The sequence below is a fragment of the Prosopis cineraria genome, unplaced genomic scaffold, assembly GCF_029017545.1.
Source record: "Prosopis cineraria cultivar Desert tree isolate PC_DT_omini unplaced genomic scaffold, ASM2901754v1 PC15, whole genome shotgun sequence".
NCBI lineage: Eukaryota > Viridiplantae > Streptophyta > Magnoliopsida > Fabales > Fabaceae > Prosopis > Prosopis cineraria.
Window position 1 is genome coordinate 4,723,850 of NW_026555346.1, and position 10,950 is coordinate 4,734,799.

At 31.9% G+C, this 10,950-nt stretch overlaps 1 protein-coding gene across 2 annotated transcripts; it reads left to right on the forward strand.

Annotated features, from left to right (window-relative positions):
- Positions 1-3,381: 3,381 nt before the first annotated feature.
- Positions 3,382-6,147, forward strand: LOC129294255 (pentatricopeptide repeat-containing protein At1g09900). 2 transcript variants are annotated; one of them, XM_054932472.1, is made up of 2 exons: positions 3,382-5,465; positions 5,918-6,147. In XM_054932472.1, the coding sequence occupies exons 1-2, from the start codon at positions 3,658-3,660 to the stop codon at positions 5,949-5,951; spliced, it is 1,842 nt and encodes a 613-aa protein (XP_054788447.1). In that variant the 5' UTR covers positions 3,382-3,657; the 3' UTR covers positions 5,952-6,147. The 2 variants fall into 2 exon arrangements, with proteins under 2 accessions (XP_054788447.1, XP_054788448.1); XM_054932473.1 differs by having other exon boundaries at positions 3,383-5,451.
- The last annotated feature ends 4,803 nt before the right edge of the window (positions 6,148-10,950 follow it).

Here is a 10,950-nt window from a genome sequence, read left to right on the forward strand (position 1 = left end):
TCTAGCTTAGAATCATAATCCTATAACCATAATAATTCATTTCTCATCCCAAATAATCATCTAAACCTCAATAAATCAACATATATTTTCAGATCTAGTTTAGAATTTGATCCATAAGCCACAGATTCAAAGATCATCAATAAATTTATACTCTAGAACATTTATTATACCACTGACAACCTCAAAAATCATATTTATTCAACATAAATTCATCCCTCTTTCAGATCTTAAATTTTCTACCACTACAAACTCAGAAACTAAATAAGAAGGATGACTAAGAAAAATTTTTAGAACACTTACTTAGTCTTGAAAAGCTTAAAATCACACCCTAAATATCCTATTAAAAACTCTTACCTTAAAAATTTAGATATTTTGCACTGGCAACTCGCTTCTCTCCGCCTCAGCTCACGCGCAGAATGAATGAGGAAATGAAGGAAGGTGGGTTTTTATAAAAATTCAGTGGGTCCCACACATTTTTTTTTATTATTATTTCTTCTTCTCTCTCTTCCCCCCTTTTTTTTATTATTATTTTATACTTACTATTCATGCGGCGCCGAAAGCAAATTCGTTTTCTCTTCTTCTTCCTTTTTTTTTTGTTTTGGCATACCTTTTTCCCTTTTTTTGTTATAATAATAATTTAATAATTAATTTTTTTAATTAATTTTTTTTAATAAATTTATTTATTTTTTTTTAAATTTTTTTTTAAATTTAGAATTATATCCTAAATTAGATTTAATAATCATTTTCTACTAATTTTCTTACCTCTAAATATTATTATTTTTTTAAAAAAAAATTTCTATTAACCTAAATTAACTATTAAAATTTAAATTGGGATGTTACAAATGTCACCTATTCTTGCTCCAAAAAAAGAGGGAGAATTATTAGGAAGTTCCACCCTAGAAGGCTAAATACACTTTAATCCTACAAAATCTATAAATAACATTGAAGTCCCACACAGTTAAATTGCAAGCATATTTTTCTATGTAATTGCCTAAATGCCCTGTTACCTTGAAAGGAAAAAATAATGAATGAAAGATGAGCTTATTCAACCTCCTCCAAATTCATAAGCGACTTGTGGTAAAGTTGAGTCATAAAGTTATCATCGAAGTTAAAAAAGCAAGGTACGTAAAACCGGATCAGTCATTAAATCAGTTATGGTACTGGGTCACGGGTTAGTGGTTCAATCAGGGTTGAACCGGTGGCAAATCGGTCATGATTAAAATAATATAATTTAAATACAAAGACATTAATTATAAAAACATTCAACCAAATCCAACCACTCAAAAGTCTAACAATAATAAAATACTATATTTTTAGACTTAGCATGCTTTGCCTCTAATTTTTCATTTTTTGACTTCAATTTTACTTTTTTTTGTTATCTCATTTCCGAATTCGGAGCTCTGAAAAATTAAAAATGAAAAAAAAACGACGTCATTTTGAGGGTAAAAGTTTGAAAAAATAATAACCCGGTTAACCTGGTCAACCCACCAGGTTATATCGGGTTGGCTGAGTTACCTTGGTTCACTCCCTCACTGGGTTAAGGGTAAACCAAGACCGGACAAGGGATCAGGTCACCAGTTTCTGAGTTGACCCGGCCGGTCCGGTCCAGTTTTCAATACCATGTGAAAAAGTATATTTAGCCGCACAAATTTAGTCCAATTCATGATGCCAAGAAGTTCATAGGTTTGTTCTATCCTCGGACTTGGATACAATTAGAAACCCACCACCATCCAAATCTCAAAATATAAGACACCTTAAAAAAATTAAGATTTTATTAAATGGGCTTATTTCAATGTTATCCTTTATCTCTTTTTATTTAATACTAATCAAATGTAGGTTTAAGATTATTAAATGAAAGGATATTTTTGAAAGTTTGTGTTTTTATTTTTAAAAAATAAGATTATTAAGTATATTTAATGATGTTTATTGCATATTGGCATGTAAGATTTTGACTAAAATTTTTTTATTATTTGGGATGGAACAAGTATATTTTAACATCTTATTCAATTTTCCTCATGTCTGTTTAAAATTTTTAAGTCATTTACGTCGTTTTGAAATAAAAATTATAGTTTTTAGTTGAATATCTCATACATCAATCAATGTATAATATACAATACGCCCACAAAACACAAGAAGTTGAGTAGGAAATTGCACTATTCATAAAGTCTAAAGCTCTCATCTAACTCACGCGAGCCCTACAAATATGGCGTGCGTTTAGCTTGCATTGAGAGGCTGAATACCATGGTTTTGAAGCCTAAATCATGTTTTGCTGGGAACGAAGAATGATTACCAAACAATAACGTAATTCCAAAAAATCACAATTATAAATTTTAAAACCAAACATCATGTTTTCCCAAACCACATTTAAGGCCCATTTAAATTTCAGTTAGGTATAATTAATTATAAAAATATGATTAGTTTTGATTATAATTAATTATGTTCTAACATAATTGTATTTGGATATTGTATTTCTAAAATTAATCTTGACACAGTTGAAAATATTTGGGTAATTTTGTTATAATCAATTTCAAATGTATAAATTACCATAAAAGACATTATTTTTTAATATATAAATATTAACGTTAATATAATTGTATCTAATATTATTAAATTTTATTTAACAAATAAAATATGTATAATAATAATCCAGTTAATATTTATATAATATTTAACAGATATATAATTAATTATGAAAAATATATTTGAAAATCATATTAAAATTCACACTCACTCCTAGCCATATCAAGATGAGATGAGAAGGCGCGATTTCTTCACTCTAATTAAATAAAGGCAACAATCAATTATATAGGCAAATCCAAACAAGCACATACTCATTGGTATGATTAAAATTGCATGAGAAAATAAGTACTAGGAATTAAAACCAGAAATATGTTCAGTCACAGTCATTATTTAAATTCCCTATTATAATCTAAATTAAGAATATACATGATTTATTTGGTATTTTTTTATCTGTAAGAAAATTTTGCATATGTATTTTTATATATTTGATGTCAAACAATTCATTCTCATTATCTTAATTGGATTTGCTAATTTCATCTTTTTTTTTATTATCTGTGCAATGCACTTGTTTGAGTCTAGTTTGAAGTAAATTACTAAATTCTATTTCCCGCTCTACTTTATGAGTGTGTGTGTGTGTTTTTCTTTTCTTTTCTTTTCTTTTTTTTTGATACAAACGAATGCTTGTTTTGCGCCTTTGCGGCGTAGAACATCTGCAGACTGCAATTAGGGTGCGCTCAGTGGCAAGTTCCAACGTACGTTTGATTTGGGCCCAGCAGTTTTCGGGGCCATTCCAAATCCCAACAATTATCGGTCCAATTTTGCAAACTTAATCTGTTTTTTCACCTCAATCTGACCCAAATCTTGTAGCCGTCGTCGTTCATTCAGAAAAAACGAGCAGGATAACCGACAATGACAGGATAAGCATTTACTCATCTAGCTACGTTCTGTCCCTCGGAAAACCTAAGCTCGGGCTTTATTCCCCTCCTAGCGTATCACGCCTTAACCCCCTTTGAGTTGGATCCTGTCTCAGGAGCACCGAAAGGGAAAAAGGGTTGGTTCTTCTAATCTTATTCCGACCGCATTTTGTGTCGCAATCATGGAAACTTGAATTGTCAGCCTTACAAGTTCGGAGAAACAATGGATTTAGCGGCACCCACTACGTATCACTGTGAGCAGTTTTGTTCATTTCAACACTTCCACAGGGATGGCGCAAGAACCTCATGCTTCAGAGGTAGGGTTTGGGATAACACTAGTACTGGTTACAAATTCAAATCGGTTGAATCTGGGAAATCGAGGGGGCGTCGAAGGAATTTGGACAATCGCGTGTTTGCTGTTTCAAAGGTCGAAACTCCTGGTTTGAATGGGAAATTGCAGCAGTCCGGAAGAACACGGCAATGGAATCTGAATGGGGCGGAATCCTCGTTAAATGGCTTCAATCCATCTCGGAGTTTTGAGGAGTTCGAGAGTAACAATCAGCTCCGCCGATTAGTTAGAAATGGGGAATTAGAAGAAGCGTTCAAGTTCATTGAGCGTCTGACTTACCGTGGCGACATACCTGATGTCATTGCTTGCACAAGTCTGATTCGTGGATTTTGCAAGACGGGAAGGACTAAGAAGGCCACTCGGGTTATGGAAATTCTGGAGGAGTCCGGAGCAGTTCCTGATGTCATAACTTACAACGTTTTAATTGGTGGATTCTGTAAATCAGGAGAGATAGATAAAGCCTTGCAGGTTTTGGAGCGTATGAGTGTTGCTCCAGATGTTGTTACCTATAACACAATTTTGCGCAGTTTGTGTGATAGTGGGCAACTGAAGCAAGCAATGGAAGTTCTTGACAGGCAGTTGCAACGGGAGTGCTATCCTGATGTAATCACATACACTATATTAATTGAAGCAACTTGTAAGGAGAGTGGCGTTGGTCAGGCAATGATGCTGCTTGATGAGATGAGGAGTAAAGGATGTAAACCTGATGTGGTTACTTATAATGTTCTCATCAATGGGATGTGCAAGGAAGGAAGGTTGGATGAAGCAATTAAGTTTTTGAATAACATGCCATCCTATGGTTGCCAACCTAATGTAATCACGCATAATATTATTTTACGTAGCATGTGTAGCACTGGGAGATGGATGGATGCTGAGAAACTATTATCCGACATGCTTCGTAAGGGTTGTTCTCCTAGCGTCGTTACATTCAATATTTTGATTAATTTTTTGTGCCGTAAAGGCTTACTGGGCAGAGCCATTGATGTCTTGGAGAAGATGCCAAAGCATGGCTGTACTCCTAATTCCCTGAGTTACAATCCATTGCTTCATGGCTTCTGTAAAGAGAAAAGGATGGATAGAGCAATTGAGTATTTGGAAATAATGGTAAGCAGGGGATGTTACCCTGATATAGTCACCTACAATACTTTACTAACTGCACTATGCAAAGATGGGAAGGTGGATGTTGCAGTTGAGATACTGAATCAACTAGGTAGCAAGGGGTGCTCTCCTGTTTTGATTACTTACAACACAGTTATTGATGGGCTTTCTAAGGTGGGAAAGACAGACGCTGCTGTGAAACTGTTAGAAGAGATGTGTAGGAAGGGTCTTAAACCTGATATAATTACGTACTCTTCTCTAGTTGGAGGGCTGAGTCGTGAAGGAAAGGTTGATGAAGCAATCAAGTTTTTCTATGATTTAGAAGGATCGGGTATTAATCCAAATGCTATAACGTACAACTCAATCATGTTGGGACTTTGCAAGGCTCGACAAACCAGTCGTGCTATTGATTTTCTAGCTCGTATGATCTCAAGAGGATGTAAACCGACTGAAGCTACGTACACTATTCTTATAGAAGGCATTGCGTATGAAGGATTAGCTGAAGAGGCTTTGGCGTTATTGAATGAGTTGTGCTCCAGAGGAGTTGTGAAGAAAAGTTCAGCTGAGCAGGTAGCAGTCAAAATGTAGGATATCCATATATATTCTCAACTCGCTGACGGTTGTATCATATTTATGCACTTAGATTTTGCAAACCCTTGTGTCAGTGATTTCATGATCTAGATTTTTAGATTTTCATTATGAGGAAGAAGCAATGCAAAGTGCGAAAATCAATTTTGTTGAGATGTGTTGTAACTCATCCAGACATATTTTAGTTTTGGCTTTTTGAATTATTTCACATACTGCCTCGACTTCAATATGCACCATCCTTATGTCTGAATTTTTCTTGATATCCATTAAACATAAGTTTATATCTCCAATTACGAGTGCTTTGCTGCAAGTCATGATTCCATATCCTATCGATACATCTATGAAAGTTACAGCAAGCTGTATTGTTCACAAAAGACCTATATATCATGGCTCACTCCTTGGGCTGCATGCCATGTTAATGTTGAATTTAACATAGCACTTATTGCAGGGATCCAGTTCTTGTCTATGCTGAACAGAGATAATATTTTGCAGCAAATTGTTGGGCCTGCGGATGTAAAACGATGTAATATGATAAATTGGTGGCTATGTGCTTTCGTCATAAATTCATAATGATGTCAGATTTTTAGACATTATAGTTGGATGGTTAGATATTTTGTGACGTGAAATGGACATACAAATATCCCTAATGCATGCATGTTTCGGACTTTCAGACGTCTATATTTCAGTATTTTATTCTGGCTTCTTCTCTATTTTTAGGACTTGCAGACGTTTGGGTTAAGGCTTATTCCTCTTCTCCTATTCACTGTTTAGAGTTGAAGCATGACAATTGTCTAGTGAGGAAACTTCCCTGTGAATGTTGTTTAATGCATCATGTTCGTAGCTGGGGAAGTTCCTCCTATTTTTTGGTAAATTATATAGACTTCCATTCTAGCCGACCTCACCTAGTAGGATAAAGGCTTGTTATTGTTGTTGTATATAGACTTCCATTCATTTTTTTTAATAATTATACGTGCTTCCTTCTATTTATCAATTCTTTCTAAAACAAAAAAGTTACTTCGCGCTCTAGTTCAATTTTAATTGTTTTTTTTTTAACAAAACATCTTCAATTCAAAATCTTTTTAGCTAAAAAAATGCACATGGGTTCTACTTCACAAAATATTTTGACGACCGTGAATTTTGTTAACTTTTATGGACTTACGCTGATGGAAGCAGGAAACGTGAAATGAAACTGCAGAGTTCTGCGCAAATAAGCGCAAATGGATGGAGATCTTACTGAAATTGCGAAACACTTCATCAAGATCTTCTTAACTTTAGAGGATTCTTTCTTGAACGAACAAACAAATAGACACGTTTACATTAGCAGCCTGAACAGTGCCTGATAGTACTCACGTTGAAGCAGGGCTTTTCCATGTGTCCTCAAAACTCAACACGAGATTCTCAGAATCACGTGGATGGATCATGCATAATGGCCCGCTCAGTTTCTTACCGTTTGTGTATCCACTGTCCAATATTTTAGCAGCTTTTTAGTATGTAGTAGTTACCTCGGTGTTGCAGGGCTATTTTAGGGCGTCCTTCATCTGTCTTTTGTCCAAATGCTATGCCATGCTATGCACACATTACTGTTGACTAACACAGTTGAATAGTGGATGAGCAAGGCAGCCATTCATATCCTCCATAATGCAATTTGCAGCGAATCTGTGCTGCAACATTTTGTCCAGCTTCTCCTGTTTCGCTAACTTGCACGACGGTGACGTTGATCCGTCTCTTTCCAAACCGAAGGATCTGAATTATGAAGTACTAGTAGATCTGACCTTTGCTAGGTTAAAACCGACCCGTTTGAACTCGTTGGACCGAATGGTTCGCCAATTATGGATGATCGGTGGGAAGTTTGTCTCCCTGGAATTATTGTTCTTTGTTCTTGCATTTCAACGGTTCAAATTGATTTAGCCAGGTTAAGCGGTGAAATTTTGCTCTGAAGAAATCTCGTTTTCTTCAATAGAGGAAATTTGGACTCGTGATTCCCTTCGTTTTTCAAATACAAAACTGAAATTTAAAGTTTTCCGGAGATTATCAACTATCACCTGTGTGGTTTAGACTTGGATGTCGAGTCACCAATGGCTTGAAAGGACAGCGGTTCCGGATTCTTTTTGCGAACGGACGGACGGACGCAACGCTCTCTTCCCGGACAGCACACGTTCTGAAAGAGAAAAGTGAAAATAAGTACCAATAGCCCTACCTAATATAGTACGACTGATATGGATGATCATTTCAAGATTTTTAAGCAAAAAGATTTAAATGAATTAAATTCAGGATACGGTTAAAACATGTTTTCAAACTGAAAAAAATTATACATATACTTATAGATGAAAGTATTCGTGTTAGCAAAGAGATTTGATTTACAATTTTATGAGATATGACTTGAATTCTTATCAAGTTAACCAATTTTTGTTGGTTAATTAATTCAATTGGTGTGTGTGGAGAACATGTTCCAAATAACGGGAAAACGTGGTGCCCAAAAAATTGACGTGAATAAACGAGAAATGGATGGCCTTTATTGAGCATTGAAATTCTGTGTGATCAGTGAGTTTTGTGCGGAAGAAAGACCAGGGCATAAATGCTGACCACCGAAAGAGAAAGAAAGAAAAAAGAACAGTGTTGTGAACGTTCACTAAGATTAGGTGTACAATTTGTCTCCCGCGAATATTCCCCTTTAATGCCTCCAAAAAAAAATTAGCCCCACACCTTTATGATCAAACAAGATACGTCCCTTTCCTGTACAACTTTGTTTATGGCGATCGGTCCTATTGCTTCTGCTTAAACTTCATCCAAATTCCAAAATGTCTCCTCGGTAGCCTATGGCTTCTCCTTAAATCAGGTTTCCTAGTTTCTCTTTTCTTTTTGGGAAAAAATAACTGTCCTGTTAGAAAGCTTATAAGGAATTGATAAATTATTCTTTCATCTCAAATTATAAAATATTTTTATATAAAATTTTATATATTAATAAACCTCATTAAATACACTTAACAAACTTATCTTTTCAAGATAAAAATATAAACTTTCAAAAATATTCATCATTTAATAAATTGAAAAGAAAAGAGATAGAAATTAATTACAAAGAGAGAAAGAAAAATATTAAAATTGTGCATTTAATAAAACTTTAATCTACCCAAAGTGTTTTATATTTCAAGACGAAGAAATTTTTTTAAAAGTATCTTATAATTTGGGACAAAGGGAGTACTTTTTTAACATTCTTTTCTTTTATTCTTAAATAAGTTTTTAACAATCCTTTTGCTTTGAAGAAAACTACACACTTTCTATTTAGGGTTGAAATGTATTTTTCCCTCTACCTTTCTTCAAGGAGCATTGAACATCTATATTAATAAGTGGGGTATTTTTTTTCTCAAACCATTCTTTAGAGTAGAATAAATTTTCATTTATTAATGATCCATTAATTTTGTCATTTTTTAACTAACGTATTATGTCTTTTAGTGTTGATCTGTCCTCGAACTATTTTTTAGAAGTAGTTAATACCCTGAAGTTATTAAAAAAAATTTAATAAATACTATTAAATTATTTAATTTAAATATTATTATTTATAAAAACTCATCAAAAATTATAAATTAATTTTTTAAATATTAATATATTCAGCTACTTTTTCAAAAATTTATAAATGACTTGTAAATTGTATATGAAGATTTGTGAATAATAATAACAATAATATTTTTAAATAAATTATATAAAATGAATTTATAAGAAAGTTAATAATGATTAAGTCCTTTTAATATTTTAGGTTATTTTTTGTAATTTTGTTGTCAATTAACGGTCTTCCTTGAAAATATTGCGGCATGCAAATTTAACATTTTAATATTTTGTAATTTTATATCAAAATGAGGGAATGAACTTTCAAATAAATGGATAAAATTAATATTGTTTTGTTAAATTTACAACTCATTTTTTTATTTTAAAATTAAAAACATGTTACATTATATGAAAATATCAATTAAGTGCAAGTGACATTTCAATTTTGAATATCTATTAATTTGACTATTAGTTGACCAAAAAATTTAAGATAATGACTTAGAAAGTTCAAGATATTTAATCAATATTAATTTTTTTAAAGGATAGCTTTCTTAATAAATATTAAATACTGGATAAATTGGTCTACTAGCCAAAAACAAAATATTTCCAAAAAATATGGATCAAATTTTTTAAAATTTTAAAATATGATTGGTTTACATTGATATACAGAGGGTTTATCATTAATATATAAAAATTTTATTATTGGTATCCAAAGGGTTTATCATTGAATTTTTAAAAAAATTACAAGAAATTTATCATTGACATATAAGTATGTAATAGTATATCATTAATAAATATAATAAATCATTCATAATACAAAATATAATAAATGTTAGACTATTTTTTGTTTTAGCAATATAACATAAGCTATATATTCAAAAGTACCTTAAATATTTTAACAATATTTATTAAATTTTAATAAATTTTTAGGATACTAAGGGCTAATAGAAAAAGAGTTTATGGATATATTAATATTAAAGGATGTGTCATGTTAGTAGATAATAGCAAAGTTAATGAATCACTAATGGAAGGAAATTTTTGCTCCCATGAAAAACAATTTAAAAAATAAAATATTTATTTTTAATATAGGGTGCTCAATATTTCTCAAAGCAAAATATGGAAGAAAAGTGAACTTTAGCCTTTTTTTTGGATCATGTGAACTTTAACTTTTTTATTTACAATCCTTTCGTTTTGAAGAAAACTTCAAAAGTTTTGGTAAATTTTAAATAGAGGTGAATAGATGGGAAGTGAATGTACTCCTTTCAGCCCGTATTATAAAATATTTTCAACCATTTCATGTATATTAAGAAAAAATAATCTTTTTTTGATATCATAGAAAAGTAAGTGATACTTTTATTTTTATCCTTGTCTTTAAATAATAACGCGACTACAATAAATACCTTCATGCTAGTCAATAAGGAATAAAATTAAAAAAAATGATTCACTTATTATAAGGTATCTTATATTTTAAATTAATTTTTTTAAAAAAGTGTTTTATAAAATAAAATCGGAGGGATTATTGATTTTCATGAACTAACACAAGATATTAGGATAAATAACATGACCTGCTAAGGAAGCGTTCTGTGATTCGTCATTAGAACTATAACTCTAGCAGTGACCATGCCCGTAGTTACTTATGATGTGTGATTTATGAGTAATGTCACTTAACTTTTCAAATAGCGTTTGTACTAGTTAACATAAAAGTTTAGGAAAAACATAACGAAGGACCTTGGAGGATTTTATTTATCAAAAATGATAAAATAATTCTGAAATCACATTGTAGGATCAAGAAACCTAAACATAATTAATTTTTAATGTAAACAAAAAATTGTCACTGATTTGTAAATGAACTTGTTACTTTGCCAAAATTTTCTTGTCAAATAATCAAGAGAAAATTTTAAAACTAATAATAGAACTTGTCATCTCACAAATGATTATTTG

Coding starts and splice junctions, on each gene's coding strand:
- LOC129294255 (XM_054932472.1), top strand. CDS start 3,658: ATGGATTTAGCGGCACCCACTACGTATCACTGTGAGCAGTTTTGTTCA. Junction 5,466..5,917: donor GAGCAGGTAGCAGTCAAAAT/GTAGGATATCCA, acceptor CACTTATTGCAG/GGATCCAGTTCTTGTCTATG.